The sequence below is a fragment of the Rhinoraja longicauda genome, chromosome 32 (assembly GCF_053455715.1).
Source record: "Rhinoraja longicauda isolate Sanriku21f chromosome 32, sRhiLon1.1, whole genome shotgun sequence".
Classification (NCBI taxonomy): domain Eukaryota; kingdom Metazoa; phylum Chordata; class Chondrichthyes; order Rajiformes; family Arhynchobatidae; genus Rhinoraja; species Rhinoraja longicauda.
Genome location: NC_135984.1, coordinates 13,470,445 through 13,491,491, shown reverse-complemented (window position 1 = coordinate 13,491,491; position 21,047 = coordinate 13,470,445). Strand labels below are relative to the sequence as shown.

The 21,047-nt window shown below is 44.5% G+C and overlaps 1 protein-coding gene across 3 annotated transcripts; it reads right to left on the bottom strand.

Annotated features, from left to right (window-relative positions):
- Positions 1 to 2,513: 2,513 nt before the first annotated feature.
- Positions 2,514 to 20,503, bottom strand: LOC144608602 (myelin protein zero-like protein 2). 3 transcript variants are annotated; one of them, XM_078426562.1, is made up of 6 exons: positions 20,306 to 20,503; positions 9,433 to 9,599; positions 7,588 to 7,798; positions 6,319 to 6,499; positions 5,090 to 5,171; positions 2,514 to 3,760 (listed from the first exon to the last, which is right to left on the bottom strand). In XM_078426562.1, exons 1-5 carry the CDS (start codon positions 20,355 to 20,357, stop codon positions 5,099 to 5,101), a joined length of 684 nt encoding a protein of 227 aa, XP_078282688.1. In that variant the 5' UTR covers positions 20,358 to 20,503; the 3' UTR covers positions 2,514 to 3,760; positions 5,090 to 5,098. The 3 variants fall into 3 exon arrangements, with proteins under 3 accessions (XP_078282688.1, XP_078282690.1, XP_078282689.1); XM_078426563.1 differs by lacking the exon at positions 2,514 to 3,760 and adding an exon at positions 3,804 to 4,330; XM_078426564.1 differs by lacking the exon at positions 5,090 to 5,171.
- Between the last annotated feature and the right edge of the window lie 544 nt (positions 20,504 to 21,047).

Below are 21,047 nucleotides of genomic sequence, written 5' to 3'. Positions count from 1 at the left end.
GCAATGAATCTACAGCAGTCCCGGTATCAGAAGAATCCAGGAGGCTCAGATTACTTTGTTAGAGGACCATGAATCTTACTATTTTCTGTTAAAAAGTGAATCCTTCAGAAGCCTCTGTGATTCTTCCTTTTGGCATCAAGATACAGGTAGTTGAGATCTGTAAGCTTATAGAAAGCACGACTGCTCAGATATGCTCCCTCACTAAATGGCTCTAATTATCCTCTGCCACCAGAAATCTTCCCCGGCTTGATTCTAAAACTACTTCTTACCCAGGCCCTGGGGAAAGTTCTTCAAGATGCCACATAATTTGAAGGCAAACTCCGTGGGAGTTTCTATTCTAATTCCTTTGACAGATTGTTGTAGCAGTTTATGTATGGGGAGGAGCAGAAAATGCCTTTGTCAGTCTTGTGGATACGTAACTCATGACCGCCCTTTGGTTGCCAGCCTAATGACTGGGGTGCAGCATATACACGTATTTAATCTTCCAGAAATATGACACCTACTATGTGAAACAGCAAACAAGTAAAAACAACATTGTTAGGGTGGAGCTGAGTTACCTATTTGGAAAATACTGCTGATGTGTAATGGAATAGGCCAGCTCGGTGGATCTTTAGCTTAGTTTAGTTTATCATATCATATCATATCATATATATACAGGCCTTTTCGGCCCTCCAAGTCCGTGCCGCCCAGCGATCCCCGTACATTAACACTATCCTACACCCACTAGGGACAATTTTTACATTTTTTACATTTACCCAGCCAATTAACCTACATACTTGTACGTCTTTGGAGTGTGGGAGGAAACCCACGCGGTCACGGGGAGAACGTACAAACTCGTTACAGACAGCACCCGTAGTCGGGATTGAACCAGGGTCTCCGGCGCTGCAAACTCTGTAGGACAGCAACTCTACTGCTGTGCCACCGTGACCGCCTATCTAGGGATATTACTGCACTGGACTGCCCCTATACATAGGGTTAGTGCTATTGACACTGAAATGGGCCATTTTATGCCTAACTAATAGGAATTAAGAAATTACGTTTATTTTTAATCTTTCAGCGATTCAAAGATGAAAACCTTGATTTATATCTCTTATCCCTGTCAATTGAAACATCATGCAATTATCTCCTTGCCATTATTTACAAAATATTAACTTACTGTCTAATTGTTAACTAATTTTTTTTTCAGTTCTTGTTCAGTTCAGTTAATCCAGCCGTATCTAAAATGCATCGTAGAAAATTCATACACCTATTTCATGATCTGTTCATTTCCTCAATTTACATTAAACTAAGAACAACATTGCTTTGGTCACACATTTAATGCAGCACTCTACAGGCACTGCACAATTGGTGAGCCATTACAAGGCATTGCTACACCTTCAGAAGTGGTATCCATGGGATTGGACATTAATTAGATAACATCACTGAGACAGATGCAAAATAATCCATGACACAATCTTGCAGATGAAACGTTCTCTACACCGAGTCTGCAACACATTACCCTCAGCCAACATCACTAAAGCACACAATCTTGTCATTTATCTCAGTAATTTTGTTTTGTGGGATCTTGCTGTGTGCAGCAAAAAGGACACAGAGTGCTGGAGTAACTCAGTGGGTCAGGCCTGACCTGGTGAGTTACTCCAGCACTTTGCATCCTTTTTTGTAAACCAGCATCTGCAGTTCCTTGGTTCAACATTGTAATGTAAACCTGAAGAAAGTGGTGTGATGCCACAGCCCCACCTGAGCCCATTCTACACTTGAATCTTACAGCACAGGAAGAAGCATTTTGGGTTGTTGTTGAACATCTATCCCAAGGGTTCCCCACCTGGGGTAAATTTGCCCCGGGGGTAAGTTTCACCTACCCAGGGGGTAAATTTGTTGATTCTGGATTTGTACATATTGACTGAATGTGTTTGGTTCTGGTATACCGGTATCTGTTCATCATTAGTTGTTCATCAGTAAGTGAAATACCATTGTTATGTGTTATTATTATTGTTATTTGAACTTTAAATAATTATGTTAAAAACAGTATTTTCAACTTTCCCCTCTGTCGGTTGCTTTATTATGGTAGAAGTGTAAACTCAAATTACTGAACAAAACAGGGTTGGGGTAAATTTACTTTTGAAAAGTTGCAAAGGAGTAAACGGGACGAAAAAGGTTGGGAACCCCTGATCTAGCCAAACAGTTGCTAATTTGTGTTTCTCCCATATGCAGTTCCTTTACAGGCATTTTCCCTGTGAAAATCTGCTCCCACTGCCCTTTCAGGCAGTGCCTTGTAAATGCACATTCTGTGTTCATTTCCTCTCTGGAATTTTGATCTTGTTTTTTTATGGTTGAACAGTCTGCTCTCGATCATTGGTGAGAGGTTCCAACAATGATCTATTATTGCTGGTGCCAAGAATTGATTCAGACCTCTGGGTATGAATGGAAGATAAATTAACGGAAGATAGTTCCTGGTGGAGAAAACCAAACACCATGACCTTGCTTTAAAATATAACACAGTGTTAATGGTTTTATTTTATGTAATTGCAAATGTGAAAATATATTTTAAATGATATATATCAAAGTCATCAACAATTAAGTATAAATCTATACATCTTTTAAGTAATTTAAAAAATATTCAAGTTTGCTTTCAATATATAACATTTGAATATTTACAGATACTCAACTCTGAATACAACTCTCCCCCTCAACTAGAAATCCTGGACCTCTTTAAAATGAAAATCATTCTAAGAGACTTCGGACATTCTGTTAAATAACTCTGATTATTGTCTTGGTGAGGTACCGGGATCTCAGGCGCAAACGGGTGGCTAGTTTTGGGTCATGTTGGTCGAGGAAGCAGTTAAAGAGCTTCTGTAATCAGACCCACCTGAGCCCATTCTACACTTGAATCTTACAGCACAGGAAGAAGCATTTTGGGTTGTTGTTGAACATCTATCCCAAGGGTTCCCCTGCGACTCAAAATTCAGCGACCTATGGGGTCTGTGAAAGCATGGAACTAAATAAAATGGAGGAAATGGAATGGAGCAGATAATGGAAGTGAAGCTGGTTTAGTGTTGTGTACTGATTGTGGTGAAGAATCTGGAGCCGTATCAACAATGCAATGTTGTCTAGCAAAGCTGGCATTCATTGTCCATTCCTCGATGTCCAGTGAAGGCGGTAGATTTTCGTTTGGAAACACTGACGTCTGGGAGGCAGCCTTTGACACCACTGAGTAACGAAATCAGAGCACATTTAAGAATGAATCACATTGAGGTGGAGTCACATAAAGACCCAGTGTGGTGAAGGGATGGCATTTTCCCTTGTTCCACAGTTATCAGTAAATGAGTTGAAACTTTGCAAATATCCGGCAGTTCTGGAGTTCCTTTCATCAAAATCAGATTTTTTAAAAATTTCAATTCTCAACTTTTGTTGTTGAGATATGAACTCAAATTCTTTGGATCAATATTCCAGTGATGTAACTACTATGTTCCTATTTCCTGGATTTTTCTCCAATGGGCACTCCAGGTTTACCGATAGGTTTCTGCCACTCTGTCGGTCTCGGCTATCTGTGACTCGAGCTGCAACAGAGTGGTTGGTGGTGTTGGCTGCGCTCAAGTGCAGCACTCTGTTAATACAACACCCTGAGCAACCAGCAAGATGTGCTGGACAGCACAAGGAAAATAGTCTGAAATGTTCCCCCTGTAAAAGGTGAGCGACATAAAGCTTAAATTAAAATCTTGCTTCTTCTCTTGTTAAAATTAAACTTTGTTCTGCGACGGACCTGGAAAAGGCGAAGAACACTGCTTTACCAAACACGGACGGTACATGGTTACAGTTACACTTGTCGTTTGAGCACCATCTGGTGAATATTTCTCTCTCAAGTCTGCCAAATATCTGAGATCACCATAATCTCCCAGTTCCCAGAACGATATACCAGCCAGTCACTAAATCTAAATCCCAGGACACCCAGAGTGCAGGAGCATCTTCTGCACGGAGAGAGCACCAACTCAAAGGTAGTTGGGGTTGGTTAGTAAAGATTGGTCTCGTCACTGAAGCTCTAGGGCTGCTCGTCACTTTGGATCTTGGTCCAGGTTAAATCCCCAGATGGAAAATTGCTTTCACTTTTAGGGAGAACAGCCTTGCATTCCCTTGAGTTTCAAAGGTGAAAATGTAATCAAAGGCATTCATAATAATACATGGATTCGGCAGGATAGGAAGAATTTCTCTGTGACTGATTCCTCTCCCCCGCCCCATACTCCCCATCACCCACACACAACCTTCTCGCCTTTTCCACCCACGCCATTCAACTGATGCAAACAGTGGTATTCCCACCACATGTGGGATTGCAGTCCTAAAAAAACACAAGTGGGAATTGAATGAGGAAAAGCACCAAAGCTATACTGAAATGCATTAGGGATTGGGATGGGCTTGGCACGGCACGGTGAGGAAACACAGCACTAAGGTTACTCTCTTGATCACTAAGATCATCCTGCACAAATGCCAGCACTTGGACAGGTAAACACGGGGCTGTGTGCAAGAGGTGGGGTTGCAGGTGGGGCCGTGAGGTTAGCAAAGGAAGTCATGCATATCTACAGTATCTTACAATGACTTGACCTTGCAGAATGCTTCACTTCCAAAACAGCACTTGCAAGCCTAGTCACTGTTGCAGTGTAGGAAATGCAGCAGGTAAATTGTGCACAGCAAACCATCAGATTGTCCGCTTTAGTGACGTTAGTTGAGGGAAAACAAATATTGGCCCTTCACTGAGCCAGGAACACCTCCTTTCTTTAAAACAGTAGACCCTCTTACATGGATCTGAAAGGGCAGGGAACAAAAAGAATTACAATGTAACTTCTTATCCAAATCCCAGTTCTTCCTCATAGCTGTTTGGGAAGATAGTGAAGTAACCCATTAGTGGCCGCTCTGACAACGCAGATCCCCACGTTACTGCACTGGGCTAAGTCTCAGGAGTGGGGTGTGAACTCAAGAACTTCTTAGTACTATAAACTGAGGCAAGGCTCATGGTGGGGGCTGGAGGGGAAGATGATGCTGGGTCATGGGACTATTATTTTTTTTAATATCAAAGACAACAAACTGCTGAGTCAGGTACCTTCAGTCTTCAGGAAACCCTTGCTGACTCGGCCTCTTCGGTCAGACTCAGCACCTCACCACTGAACCTCCTCATTTCCGCACTGTTAAAAGAATACAGAGGGAAGGTAAGGGAGGAGCAGCTCAACAGGATTAACCCGTGATCTGTGTAATTGGTAGTTTGGGCTCAAGGACCATGATGCAGGGGCCAGCAAGTTCAAGGGCATGAAATAAGAACAATGTAGGAGTGGGCTACTTAATCTCTGAAAGCTGCCCCATCATTCAATAAGAAGGAACTGCAGATGCTGGTTTAACCCGAAGATAGACACAAAATGCTGGAGTAACTCAGCATCATGCTGCCTGTCCCGTTGAGTTACTCCAACATTTTGTGTCTATCCATCATTCAATACCACAGTTGATCTACCTCGGGTCTCAATTTTCCCATGCCAGATGCACATGACCTTCAAATCATGGTCTTTCATAACTGCATCTACACCTCTCTTAATTGCTTCTAATGATCTAGCCTCCACTATTCATCGGGCTCAGGAATTCACTGCCTTCTGAGAGAAGAGGGAAACCCACCTTGGTTTTAAATAACCGTCCCCTTATCTTGTCCTCTCACTTGTGACCCACCCACTCATGAAAACATGTGACCTGTCAAGCCCCATTAAGGTCTTATATATTTCAATAAGATCACCCTCTCATTCTTCACCCTCTCATTCTTCTCAAACTCCAAAGAATACAGACCTAAATCTGGGACATCTTTTTAAGTGATGGCAAGTGGAGAACACCCAACAACTGACTATTATTAGTCCACACCAAGACTGAACAACGAAACCTTTACAGATCTTTATGCTGGTGATTCTTGCCCATTGGTTTGTCGAGTTTTAATACTGTAAACCTTGCAGTTGGAATGGGGCCTTGGTATTTCTGTTCCCTCGTGGATGGGCAAGCAGTGAAGAAATTTGGGAATAAGCAGTGGGAAGAATGGGAATTAGGGGTGGAAAAGGGTGAGGTAGCAGAAAGAGGGTGGTGAGGGAAAGAGTGAAGACAAGGGAACGAGCGAGAGGGAGAATGGGAGAGATAATTGCGTTCATGTTCTGGCTAAACATCCAAAGTCAAGTGTGGCTGCTGGGCTGGTGCAGCGGCCGTTGAAAAGTCAAAGTAGGACGAGCTTAACCTGTAGACTGTGGGGCAGCAGGTCCAGAGGACACACCCCTCTACAGGGAGGGACAGAGTGCAGCTCCTTACCCATCTTTGCTCTCATATCCTCGTTCGTCCCTCCGTAGATCCTCCTCCACATCCTCTACACTCAAGTCCTCCCTCCTCCTCCGGCACAGCTGCACGGTAACCATGACGATGACGATCAGGATCACCAGCCCTGTTGCTCCTCCGATCACAATGCCCAAGATCAGCATCTCTGAGTAGGTGACTGCAGGGGCAGAGCAGTGGGAGAAAAGACGTCACCAATTTAGAGCAAGTTCCTTACCACACTCGGCTCAGCGGGGCCACACCACGTTCCCAGACTCAATCCCAATCCTCTGGATTTACCAGCGTTTAAGACTCGCCAGTTTCTTGCGAAAGTTTGTTCACACTATTCAAGGAGGGCCCAGGAAAGATTAAAGACAGGCATTTCCAGGGTGTAGCACTGTGGTTACATGGACAGATGAGGGAGTCCTTGCTTTAGTCAAAGCCAAGTGTAGATTTGATGCAAGTATATAAAGTGGCAAAGGGCAGAGTGAACACTGAGAAGCTGGTGTGTGACTGTACATCAATCATACACATTAAATTAATGGGAAGAAAATGAAAGCAACAAGAACAAAAATATTTTGATACAGAATGTGACAGGAATCTGGAATATGCTATTACCATATGTTAACTAAACAGACATCTCTCCTTAATCAGCTTTAAAGTTATCGCATGTGATTGCTGCTGACTGGTTTCCCTTGAAACTGTTTAGTTTGTGCTTTTTATAGTCCCCAAAACCTTCTTTTTGGTCAAAATGAGACGCACTTGTAAGTAAACACACTTCCTTAGCCAAGCAATGAACGTCCCTCCATGGAAGGGTTAGGGTTGGCATAACTGGATGACTGGGAGATTCTTTTCACATTAATCTGCTTTCCACTCCCGTTACCTCACCAGCTGGATACTGATTAATGTCTTTAACTGTTTTTCTTTGCAATGGAGGAAAGCAATAAATTAAGACTTGAAATGAACTGTAAACTGAAGCACCTAAATTTGATAGCAACCCGAGGGAAAACATTTTCACACAGAAGGTGGTGGGTATACGGAACGCGTCGCGAGAGGAATTCGTTACGGCAGGTACAATTACAACATTTAAAAGACATTTGGACAGGTACATGAATAGGAAAGGATTAGAGGGATACAGGCCAAACGTGGACAAATGGGATTAGCTTAGATAGGACATCTTGGGCCAAAGGGCCTGTTTCTATGCTGTATGACTACCTTACATTGGGAGTAGACCAGGCCACAACATAACAATGGCACCTTAACACAAACCTTTATCTACAACAGAAAGTCTGATTTCACCAACGATCAGGTCCACATCAGGGGGATTTAGCACAGAACACATGAACGTCCCATTGTCGGTGAAGCGTAGGTCAGTGATGGTAATCGATACATCTTTCTTCCAAATGTTCCCAGACCACACCACCCGTTCCTTAAACCGTCCCCTTGAAGGTGGATATGGTTGCTCATTATAATACATGACCTGCGGAGAGAAAGAGAAGGTTATGCACTGAGCGAGCAGTCTCGCCACCAGCACACTGTAGAGCAAGATTGGCTCGAGTTGTGTGGACAGATTAGATAGGCTGATATTATTTCCCGCGGACCAAAGAAAGTTGAGTGATAATCGTAGAGTGATTTATAACATCATGAGAGGCATAGATAAGATGGATTCTCACAGTCAGGTAGGAGAATCGAAAAATAGAGGGCATAAGGTGAGAGGGGAAGGATTTAAAGGGGACCCGAGAGGCAGGTTTTCGACATAGAGAATGGTGTGTGTATGGAACAAGCTGCCAGAGGAAGTGGTAGGGGTGGGTAGAATTACAACATTAACAAATATTTCAATTGGTTTGTGGATTGGAAAGATTTGGAGGGACATGGGCCAAATGCAGGCAAATGGGACAATCTCAGGAAGATGTTTTGTTCGGAGTGGATGAGTTGGGTCTGTTTCTATGTCGTTTAACTTCAATGCTGGCCTTGCCAGAGAATGTTCTCAGAAAATGAATAAATTAAAACTTATTTTCCCCTTCAAACCCGTTCATAAAATTTTGAATGGGTCTGTCGTATACTTACGCTTCTGGACTTGAACATTATTTCCCCAAGTAACAATGGTTTCCCTACCCTGGAGCCATCTAGCACACCCCCTTTATGCCCTATCTCTTCTGAGATGGTTGTCAATGTGGATAAAGTCCGTCAGCTTCAGGATACCCCGCTGCAGAAGTTCACACCTTCCGCATATGGCTGGACATGAGTACTGTGGCTCGACTATGTGTCATCCTGCTATTCATACATAGGGGCGGTCTTCACTTCTACAGCGAGTCACTGATTAGGGATCACTGTCAGGAAGTCAGGGGACGGGACCCTTCCTTGCCCAATCCCAGGATTTTTGTCCCCCTCACAACCGACCTTCAGTGCCCGTTGACCCACAGCCTGCAGGGGAGAACTTTTCTTGGTCTCTCAGGCGAATTCTATGTCTCCGTGGTCTTTGGGACAGATACGGACCAGAGAGTCTTACAGACTATATCTGCATTTCTATCGCACTTTTCATAACCTCAGGGCTTCCCAAGGTTCATACCAACTGATGAAGTGCATCTGCTTTATTGATGCTTTGGAACTATACGCAAAGCTTAATTAAATATCTGTTCTAATTGGGTGTCCCAATGGAGGATTTATCCACAACAAGGCATCTGTGTTGATAAAACCTCCTTGGAATTCCATGGGGCATAGGGTTCAAAGAGTATGTGCAGGTAAGTGGGTCTGAGCTGCTGTGTGGTGTAGAGACACTTGTTGAAATGTATTACAGGCCCACCTCCGATTTTCTGGCACTCTTGGCTCCAGAGTCTTTCTGGATTATCCGTTTTCCCGGATCAACAGAGGTCACGACCTTGGGAGATACCAGCCTGCAAAGTCGGCCATGGGAATGGATCTGCCGACTCTGGCCAGACCAGAGTTCCACAGCCCAGGCCACAGGGGGGCAAATTTGACCAGTGCGGAAGTCCCGATTAGGTCAAGATCGAATGCTTCATTCGGCGTAGGCTCATTTTATACTGTTAACATTCCCGGCCTGAGGGATCAGTTCACCTCTCTCCAACACCCTGGAACTCCCCACAGGATACTCACAACTTCCTCAGTGCCACCGTTTTCGGGTCGGAAGGACCATTTGACCGTGGTCCGTTTCCCGACAGGTTGGGTGGATTGAAAGGTGCACTTCAGCCGGTATTCCGTGCCGTTTCGAGCCTCAACATTGCCTCCTGTGTAGACGTGAACCCCAGCAACATTGCCAATACCTGCACAGGAAACAGATCACTGCTCCTCATCACCATTCAGCAAGGTTAGCAATGCGGCTGCATATATAGGTAGTGTAAGAAAATAACTGCAGATGCTGGTACAAATCGAAGGTATTTATTCACAAAATGCTGGAGTAACTCAGCAGGTCAGGCAGCATCTCAGGAGAGAAGGAATGGGTGACGTTTCGGGTCAGGAGGGTCTCGACCCGAAACGTCACCCATTCCTTCTCTCCTGAGATGCTGCCTGACCTGCTGAGTTACTCCAGCGTTTTGTGAATACATGCTGCGTAAATGATCACTATTGAAACAGGGTAAGGGTTACTGATTGTGCAATTGCACAGTGCCTGTGTATCCAACAATTACACAACTGTTAACGCACTGTATGAATATTAACTTTACTGAACTTTGCACAGAAACATGCACAAATCTCAACTGCCGTCAATACTTCCTTGACATTTTTAGGCACAGTCATATCATTTATGCAGAAGTAACCATTTGCTACATAGGGTACATTGGGCATTTCTTCAGAGGACAAGCATCCTCCATTTAGCAGGTGCTACACAGCTGGAAGGAGCCTCCCTCAGTCTACCTCCAAAAATATATAGCCCAGAGACTAAACCTCCGTCACGCTACCAACCACAGGCACTATTTGGAAAGATAATAAAGTCCCCTGTTCTGACTTATTTCTGCTCTCCCACATTACTTTCTCCTACTCTTTAATTCCCACTTCCAAAAACTGCACGAAAGCAAATATTCTGACAGAATAACGTTGTGTTCCATGACACTGAAGTGGGCGGGCGGTATTGTTGGTTGTGAAGATGGTTGTACAAACTGCAGCAGGGTCTTGATTGGTTGGGCAGGTGGGCTGAGGAGTGGTTGATGGTGTTTAAAACAGAGAAGTGCAAGGTGTAAGTATATGGAAAGAGCAACCGAAGAAGGTAGTTGAGGCAGGTACTGTCACAAAGTTTAAAAAAGCTTTTAGACTGGTATATAGATCGGATAGGATTAGAAGAATCTGGGCCAAACGCAGGCAGGTGGGACTAGTGTAGCTGGGGCATGATGGTTGGCATGGCAAGATGGGCCGAAGGGCCTGTTTCCACACTGTATGACTCTCTACGAGTCAAGAATCAAGGGTGTTTAATTGTCATATGTACCAAAGCAGAACAATGAAATTCTTATCAAGTTCCTCATTGTTGGGGCCCCTTAATGTTCATGTTAAAATGTATTTTGTGTGTTCTGTTGCTTTTTATTGGTATGACTGTATGGCAAATGAAATTCCTCGTATATTGCAAAACATACTTGGCTAATAAAGTATGATTATAATGATTATTATGATGATAAACAGCAGTGTGACAATCAGCAGACCGTACCATTGTGATATTGACTAACCAAGACCCCAGATTGCAAGCCGCACCCTGGATTGACACATACAGGCTGACTGCTGCTGATACACAAACTATTAATGAGAGATGGAAACACTGTGATGAATAGCTTATTGCAACTCCTCCACCAAACGAAAACACACTTGTTAAACAGGACTGGATACAGTGTTGGCAGTGATTAGAGTGAACTTGATAGACACAAAAAGCTGGAGTAACTCAGCGGGACAGGCAGCATCTCTGGAGAGAACGAATGAGTGATGTTTTAGCTCGAGACTATTCTTCAGACCATGAGTTGGCAGACTGGCCTCTCTCCCCCTAAACAATTCAAGTTGGGTAATAAATATTTCCCCAACAGCACTGCCCAGATCCTAAGAATGTGAAAAATAAGTCTGAATGTGAAAACAATGCAATTTATAGCAGCCCAATTTATCTCAACTTTATCTAGTGAAACTTTTTTGTTGTTGCAAGAACTATCAAGTCGAATCCAAGTGAGTCATGGAAGTTTAATTTTCAGCATTGTGGTGTTTTTAGTTTAGTTTAGAGTTTAGAGATACAATGGTCCACTGAGTCCGTGCCAATCAGCGATCCCCACACATTAACACCACCCTACACACACGAGGGACAATTTACAATTTTACCCAAGCCAATTAACCTACAAACATGTACTGTACATCTTTGGAGTGTGGCGGGACACCAGAGACCCTGGAGAAAAGCCACGCTGGCTACGGGGAGAATGGACAAACTCCGCACAGACAACTCCCGTAGTCAGGATCGAACCCGGGTCTCTGGCACTGCAAGGCAGCAACTCTACTGCTGCGTGACCATGCTGCAGAAATTACTGGGTTACAAGCCTAACACAGGCAGGGGCACTCAGAGGCAGGGGCACTCAGAGGCAGGGGCACTCAGAGGCAGGGGCATTCAGAGGCAGGGGCACTCAGAGGCAGGGGCACTCAGAGGCAGGGGCACTCAGAGGCAGGGGCACTCAGAGGCAGGGGCACTCAGAGGCAGGGGCACTCAGAGGCAGAGGCACTCAGAGGCAGGGGCACTCAGAGGCAGGGGCACTCAGAGGCAGGGGCACTCAGAGGCAGGGGCACTCAGAGGCAGAGGCACTCAGATTACAACCCTTCAATGCTCATCTCTCGCACTTAGTGTTAGTGCTGGAAATGTGCTTGGAAACTAAATTGTTTAGAATGAATCGGGTGTGTTAATCAATTGCAAACTACAAATAAACAGTATCCACCAGTACTTTCGCCAATATAAATATCAGCACCACAAACTTTCAATGACGTTTCAAGGTCATTTCATATGCATTTAAATCCAGACAATATCCTTTAAACCAAACATTGAGAGAATGGCATGTCTGCCCGAGGTTGGGTTTCATGGAATCATCCTGTACCAGAGGGTGGCATCACAGAACTGCTGCCTCACAGCACTAGCGACCTGGGTTCAATCCTGACTGCCAATGATGTTTGTGTGGAGTTTGCACGTTCTCCCCGTGACCATGTGCAAATTCCACCCAGGCACCACTCCGTCCGCCTTGATCACAAAAACATGCGGGTTGCTGTGCGAATTGCCCACTGTAAATTGCCTTTAGTTTGTGGTCGAGGGGTAGATTATGGGAGGATTGGCCGGAATGTGGGAAGGGCAAAATAGGATTAGTGTAAATGAGTGCTCACAGATCAGCCGTGGACTCAGTGGGTCGAAGAGCCCGTTCTGTGCAGATGAATCCATTTGGCCCATTTTACACACGCCAAATCTTCAGAAAAAAATCATCCATTTAATATTTGTGGGGCTTGAACTTTAAACCTCTGAAATAAAAGTCCAGATTTACAATGTCCATACTGCTCCGCAGATGTGGCTGACAAGGTGTCTCGTTAAAAATAAAAAGCACATTGGTAACTCCAAACAGAATTAAATATCCTTTATCCTTGTAGAACCAGATAACATTTGCCTTCTCTGGTATTGCACACCACTTGTCTGGGAGCTATGGAGGTCGAGGGTTCACAAGAACTTTGGATGATCATATAACTCCCTTCACCCCCACTACCAACAGCAACATTTATTCCTCACAAGCATCACTAAAATGGATTATCTTTCATCACTCAGCCCGCCTGAACCTACCTGATCTCCCGGTTGCTGGACACTTTAATTCTCCTTCCCATTCCACCATTGTCAGAGTGAGGCTAAATGCAAATTGGAGGAACAGCATCTCATATTTCACTGGGACTATTGATTTCTCTCACTTCAGTTAGTCCCGCATTTCCTCTCTCACTCTATCCCTCCCCCACCCAAGTCGCATTAGCTTCTCGTTTTCACCCTACAAACAGCTATCGATGACCTGTTTCCTTTATCATTACTTGTTTGCATATCTTTTATTCATTGTTCTTTATCTCTCCACATCATCTTTTCTAGGATACCTAACAACATCAGGCTAAGGGACTGTCAATGAAAACTAGCCTCTCGGCTAACTCGAATACATTTACATTTGTTTGAATGTCAATTAATGTACATTGTCCCTTTCTCAAATAAATTATTATTATTATTATCGCCTATATCTTTCATTTCCCTTATCCCTAACCAATTTGAAGAAGGGTCTCAATCCAAAATGTCACCCATTCCTTCTCTCCAAAGATGCTGCCTGTCCCCGCTGAGTTACTCTTGCTCTTTATTGGAATGTGCTGTGGCCCCACATGGAATGGCCCCACATATCCAATGTCACTATATCTGTGACTATATCTGTACAGGGCATTGGCTACATTGTGGTGGCACCTCCAGTGATTATGAAATCCAAGCCACTTGTTCAAACTACATGTCATCTTTTGTGGATCTGCAGACTTCTTGGAATGATTCTTGTACTCATTTCCTCAAAAGTCTTAATTCGCTGACCTCATGTGCTTGGTTTGTCCCTCCTGTTTTGATGCAGAGTCACCGACTTTCCCTTTTACAAAGATCTCTTTCACCCATGTACCACCACAGCCACCACACTCCACAAAGAGCCTTCAACCTCACTGATCGCAAACAGAGCAGGCCTCCACTACCCACCTACTGGTGTCAGAGGCAATGGGGAGAAGGCAGGAGAATGGAGTGAGGAGGGAGAGATAGGTTGGCCATGATTGAATGGCGGAGTAGACTTGATGGGCCGAATGGCCTAATTCTACCTTATATTCCTTATGACCTTACTAAGATCCAGAAGTAGGATTACTTTGGTACATTCATCATACCAAGCTCTCCTCATCAAACGGAATTTGGTTCTTACCATTTAAGCTCATGGATTTCCTCCTTTTGTCCAAACTTTTCCCAAGTACATTTGTGCTATGAATAATGTCCTGATGTCCTCCATCACTTATCACAATTTTCTCTTTTGAACCACCCAAGTTTCCTTATCAATGTCGGATCCTCCTCCATCCCCAGCCCCAACAGCTTGACTACCAGTCACCTGTCACTTCAATTGATTCCCACTTCTTCCTGAAGTGGCTTTTCTTCCATACCCCAAGGATCCCAAATGCCTTAATATTAACTGCAGTTCTTCACTAAAATGCATCGCATTCACTGATCATGTTATTAACCAGTGATCAACTTAATCAAAGAGTAATTGTGATTTGACAAGATTGATTTTTCCTGAAACTCCCCAATTTGGACGTGACTATATGGTTCTCCTGCAACACTGTCCCTCTACGTCACACTCAGCAGTATTGTTCTCATTTATCATATCATATCATATCATATCATATATATACAGCGCGGAAACAGGCCTTTTCGGCCCACCAAGTCCGCGCCGCCCAGCGATCCCCGCACATTAACACTATCCTACACCCACTAGGGACAATTTTTACATTTACCCAGTAAATTAACCTACATACCTGTACGTCTTTGGAGTATTTAAACGATACAAAGTGCTGGAGTAAATTAGCAGGTCAGGCAGAATCCCGGGGGAACATGGATCGGTGACGTTTTTGGTCCTATATATTGTTTCTATATATTGTTTTCATTTAGTTGCATTCCAACCAACCAGTTGTACCCAAGCTATTTCCATTGATGGCCACTCTCCCAATACATTCAGTCTGGTATCTGGGACTCACTAACACAAGGTGTGATTGAAGTTCAATTAAATCTCAATCTCCAGTTCAATTCAATGAACCTATTCAATTCATAGAGTTCAATTAAACACAAGTGAGAAACAAATACAAAAGATATGCTGATAGGGCAACTCCACCCCCCCCCCCCCCCCCCCCCCCCCCCCCCCCCCCCCCCCCCCCCCCCCCCCCGATGTAACTCTGCTATGACTGTAAATTCTATGTCATTGTTATTTGTTCTACATTATTGTTTGTTAGTTCTTTACCTCAATAATTTATTCCACTTCCCTCTTTTTCCGCAAAATGTGTTTTCAACACTTACAAAACCAAGTAAAATCCTGAAAGTCAATCCTGAGCATAGGCACTGTTGACAACCGATTACAAAACTAGGTCCCTCACAAGGCTCTTCATGTGTTCAAGGAGTAATCCCAATGCCTTTACAATATTTAACTTTGCAGTTTATAAAGACAGGTGGACAAAGGTTTTAATCAGCAGATGTTTACCGGGAAATTTAACCACCACATTTGTGGTTCCTGACTTCAATCCTGTAAATTCATTGAAAAGAAATGTCAACACGGTTGACTCATTGATAAAGTTCTCCTCCCAGAGTCTGAAGGTTACGTGTTCAAGTCTCGCTCCATAGGTTTGAACACTTCAACGTGATACTGGGGGAGTAACCCACTATGGAGCAGTCCTCTGCATTACCCCCAAAACAGGTCTTCTTCTCAGATAGATGCAAAGGAACCTAAGGCACAATTTTGAGGAAATTGCAAGATTGTCTCCCTGTTCTTTTGTCCAATATTGATCTTACAATAAACGTCACGATAACAGATTACTCAATATTTATCGCTGCTGACTTGCAGAGCTTGCTATGCTGCTCAAGAAAACAAGCGAGCAAGAATAGACAAGTTATTATCATGTTCGCAAGTTATAACTAGTAGGGTGCCTCATGGATCAGTGCCAAGGCTTCAACTCTACATTCTTCAAATTAAATGCAAGGGCAATAGTAAGGAATTCATGTTTCCAAATGGACAAAGGTAGGTGCTCATGAGGATTCGGAGTATACCAAGGAATTAAGTGGGCAGATTTTTGTCCAAAGCTTATAACGTGTGGAGACAGGTTACCCTCATGGTCGGAAGAAAAGAAAGCAAGACTGATATGATACGTGATAAGAGTTGTAAGTAAAATACATTTGGGGACAGAAGACGGAGTAGCAACTAATTATTAAGGTTAGTAACTACCAAACAACATTTTGAAACCAATGACATTTATATCGACTTGTCAGCAATGACAGGGATATATAGGGTGTTCAGGAACTGGGTTTCCTTGTACAAATAACAACACTTAGAATGCAGGAACAGAAGGCAGCTCAGAAGGCAAATAGGATGTTGGCCTTGACAGCAAGAATTGAGTATTAAAGTATTGTTAAACTGCATGGGGCTTTAGTGAGTCTTTGATAAAAGCATTAGAAAGGGAAATCATGGATTTACTGGATTAATTCCTGGAACGAGCGAGTTGTTCCACAGGGAAAGATTGAGCAGAATCGGCCTAAACTTAAGTTTAAGAATGACCAGTGTTCTCTTAAAAACATTCAAATCGCACAGGGGGACTGGCAGGTTAGCGACTGTGAGGTTGCATCTCCTATTTGGAGTGGGGGTAGGGAGTAAGATTTGAAGTAGTGGAGACAGTTGCAGGAAAAGGGGTCAGTCACTTAAGACATTTCTCTACCCCTCCCCTCACCTGCCCCAGAAAACTGCAGAGGCCAATTCAAGTAAGTATACTCGAGTTGGATGGATGGATGAATGTTTGGACTGAAGTGAAATTAATTTGGGGGATCAGCAGGAAAATGGAGTTGAGGTCATGAACAGATCAGCCGGGGTCAAGGGTCACATGGCTGGTCCAGAACTTCAAAAAGATCTGCTTTTAAAGCACTTAGAGACCACCATGGTCCTAAAAGATGTTTTATAATTAGTCATCTCACTTTTCCTTTCACTCATTGCCCAGATGCCATCATCACTGATGTACAATTTTGAGCGGCCGAGTCCTTCCCAGTGCCATCCTTCGTACAGAGTCTTCACTGCCCATGCAAACATTTAATGTTTGTCAAACTAACATTAAACTTTCATGTGGTGAGGTTCATCACTTCTCCTGTTCTCTCAAGTGTTATTTGTTCCAGGACAACTGCAAGTCACAAATACCATGGAACTCTGCATTCTGACCAGTGTCATTGGACCAACTCCTTGTTCTCAAATAACATACTCTGCCTAAATCAAGTTGTAGCAAAAGCCAATGGTCACACATTGAAGCTCATCCAGAGGCTCGCTTCAAACTCATCCAAAGGTCACTCCATGGTCATTTCAAACCTTCAATGGTCACTTCAAACCAATGGTCCATTCAATGGTCACAACAAACCTCATCCAAAGGCCACTCCTCACAGGAACAGAAGACGTCCCTTCAGTCTCCTACATGTTCGGTCTGGGGAGATTCACCAGTTGTCCTTTGTGACTATCTGATAGAAAATCTTAACTACTGGTGCAAACCCACAAATGACAACTTCTCTGTTTAAAATAAACTACTTGCAGGTCTGAGGTTGGTCCAGTGAAATACAATAAATAATGTCAATTATCCACTCATGTTACTATTGTGAGGTATTTTCAACCAAAGGCAATATCTTTGTTGCTGAACACCCATTCTGGGGGAATGGGCTTAACAAGGTTAAGTGCCACATATACAGACGGTGATGAACAAGACCACAAGGCTGTTGATAGCATCTGTGGTGTACAGCGAGGCAGCTAGTGGGGCCGCTGCTTCATAGCACTAGAGACCCAGGTTCAATCCTAGGCTTGGGTTCTGCCTGTGCGGGGTTTGCATGTTCTTCCAGTGTCCCCGTGGATTTCCTCTGGGTGCTCCGGTTTCCACCCACATTACAAACTTGAGCGGGTTAATAGGTTAATTGGCTGCTGTTGCAAATTGTCCATAGTGTGTAGCTGAGTGATAGAATCTGGATGGAGTTCATGAAATGAGGATTAGTGTAAATAGTAGTGATGGTCAGCAAGCTGGTGGGTCGAAGGGCCCGTTTTCACGCTGTAACGCTCTAAACTTACTTTTTATTAACTAAGAATGTTTTAGACAGGTACATGGATAGGACTGGTTTAGACGGATATGGGACAAATGCAAGCAGGTGGGACTAGCGTGGATGGGACATGTTGGCCGGTGTGGGCAAGTTGGGCCGAAGGGCTTGTTTCCACGCTGTAAGACACTATGACTCTACAACCAGATGGTTAGTGCACTGGTTAGCCTATTAAGCAACACTGTTGTAGACCACGAGATCATTCTACTGCTGGGAACACATTCAAACGGAATCACACCCAGGCTTTATTTGGAACTCACACATAGTTGGAATGGGGTTGGTCTTCCTTCCCTGCTCAGGGTTTGAGGTCCCACCAGAGATTGGGTGCATTCAAAATCCTTGGGGCGGGACGGTGGAGCAGCGCTAGAGTTGCTGCCTTACAGTGCTTGCATTTAATTGCTGGATTCGATCCTGACTGTGTATGGGTGCTGTCTGTATGGAGTTTATACGTTCTCCCATTGACCTGTGTGGGTTTCCTCCAAGATCTTCAGTTTCCTCCCACACTCCAGATTTGTAGGTTAATTGGCTTTGGTACAAGTGTAAATAGTACCTGGTGTGTGTAGGATAGTGTTAATGTGCGGGGTTCACTGGTCCGTGCGGAGTCAGTGGGCTGAAGGGCCTGTTTCTGCACTGTATCTCTAAACTAAAAGCACTGAAATAAAATGTTTCACATTGTGCAGATGTTGGAAGTCTGAAATTAAAACAGTAAGTGGCAGAACAATTCAGCAGATCAGGCAACATCGGTGGAACGAAAAACTTCAGGTGTGAGAACCTTTCATCGGAGCGTGGAGTCTTTCCAGCATTTCTGGTTTTACAACAGTGTTAGCCATAGGGTGTGATGACATCAGGAGATGGAATCCACACGTTCATCACTGTACAGGGTGAGGCTCCAACCTTTAGTCTGTGTTCCCACTCATCACACTCACTCACCACAGGGTAGCTGTTACATCTCCACCCATTGGCAATGTCCCAACTCAATCTCACCATCTGATACTGACAACTCAATCAGTCCGAAGAGTCCCAACCGGAAACATTGTGCATCCATTACCCTCCACGGATGCTGCCTGACCCGCTGAGTTAACTAAGAATGTTTTGGATGGGACAGATTTAGAGGGATATGGGACAAACGCAAGCAGGTGGGACTAGTGTGGTTGGGGAAGGTTGGCCGGTATGGGCAAGTCGGGCCGAAGGGCCTGTTTCCACGCTGTAAGACTCTATGACTCTACAACCCGTTACGCTCAATCTCACACAGTTCAGTATCAGCACAGTGGCACTGTTCTTCATTTACCCCATCTCCACAATAGCCCGACCCGACCCCACCAACCCCATTAAAACATAAAGCGCTGGAGTAACTCAGGGGGTCAGGCGGCAACTTCTGGAGGGAAGGGGAGAGGCGCAGTTTCGGGTCAGGACCCTTCCACGGACTGAGTGACCCGCTGATTCCTCCAGCACTTTGTGTTTTGCTCACGATCCCAGCATCTGCAATTCCTTGCGTCTTCAACGTCGTACCTGAAACGTTAACTGATTCTCTTTCCACAAATGTTTTCGTTTTGTTTCAACAGGCCAGTTTAACCCAGGCAAGTCCTCGCACCCAGGAGTAATTAAAGCGAAAGGAACCACAGGGGGGGGGGGGGGGGGTATTGGAAAAAGGCCATTCAACCTGCCCTGCCATTAACTTGCATCATGGCCGACCCACACTGTAAATCCGCAGGCTGTAGTCTATTGTAAGAACCGACCCAGAGATGATTTGTCCCTGTGGAATGCTGCGGACAGGTTTATCTGCAGGACTTTGTGCGGCCGACATCTCAATGCCTTGGACACACAAGTCCAATATTCCGCAACCCTCAGACTTCACTGCAAGTTTATATCCAGTAGTGGGACACGGTTTGACGCTTTGTATTCCAAACGTGTCTCAAGTCGAAGCATTGAACCTTTTTAAACAAAATAACTCTTACGCCCTCCATCCCAGACAACGAAACCTGCTCGACAACCTGCCACGCCAAGTTTTAAAGAAGGTACTTTGATTGGCCAGGAGACCCTGAAATTGTCAGGGGTTGATGGGGAGGGGGGCGCAGGAGAAGGATTTCCCGAACAATCGTGTCCCAGTCCGAGATAACTCACCTGCGAGTGTCGCCGCCACTAACACAGTCCACCACAAGATATGGGTCCACATGGAGACGCAGATCCACCGTGGCTGTGTGCTTGTTGTCCTCTGGGGGTAATGTGAACGTCGAGGAGGAGGACAGGGGTCGATATCGGGAACCTCCGGGCGGGAGAACAAGTCGCTGATCCGGAGCCCAGCACAAAGGAATGGGAGGCGGGGCAAGTGCCTTAAAACAGCAACACCGATCCTCGTCCAGTAGTCCCATGAAAGCGTTTGAGCTCCAGCGCAGGATTCCCAAATTCACACTATAATCGTGTTTGGAAATTTGATGTTGCGTCGTATATACTTACATGGCTGGCAAATGTGAATCAGGCGCCCGTGGGGGTTTTTTTTTCTAAAGTACAGAAATAAACAAATACAGATGCTGGTTTATTGCAAAGATAAGGCACAAAATGTTGCTGTAATTCAGCATTTCTGGAGAAAAAGGACGGGGGACGTTTCGGGTCGAGACCCTTCTTCAGACTGAAAGTGGGGTGGGGAGGAGGGGGGGGGGGGTGAAAAAAGCTGAAGAGGAAAAAAGACCTGGAAAAATGTATTTGTGTGTGTGCATACATATGTGTGTGTGTGTGTGTGTGTGTGCATACATATGTGTGTGTGTGTGTGTGTGTGTATATATGTGTGTGTGTGTGTGTGTGTGTGTATATATGTGTGTGTGTGTGTGTGTGTGTGTATATATGTGTGTGTATATGTGTGTGTGTG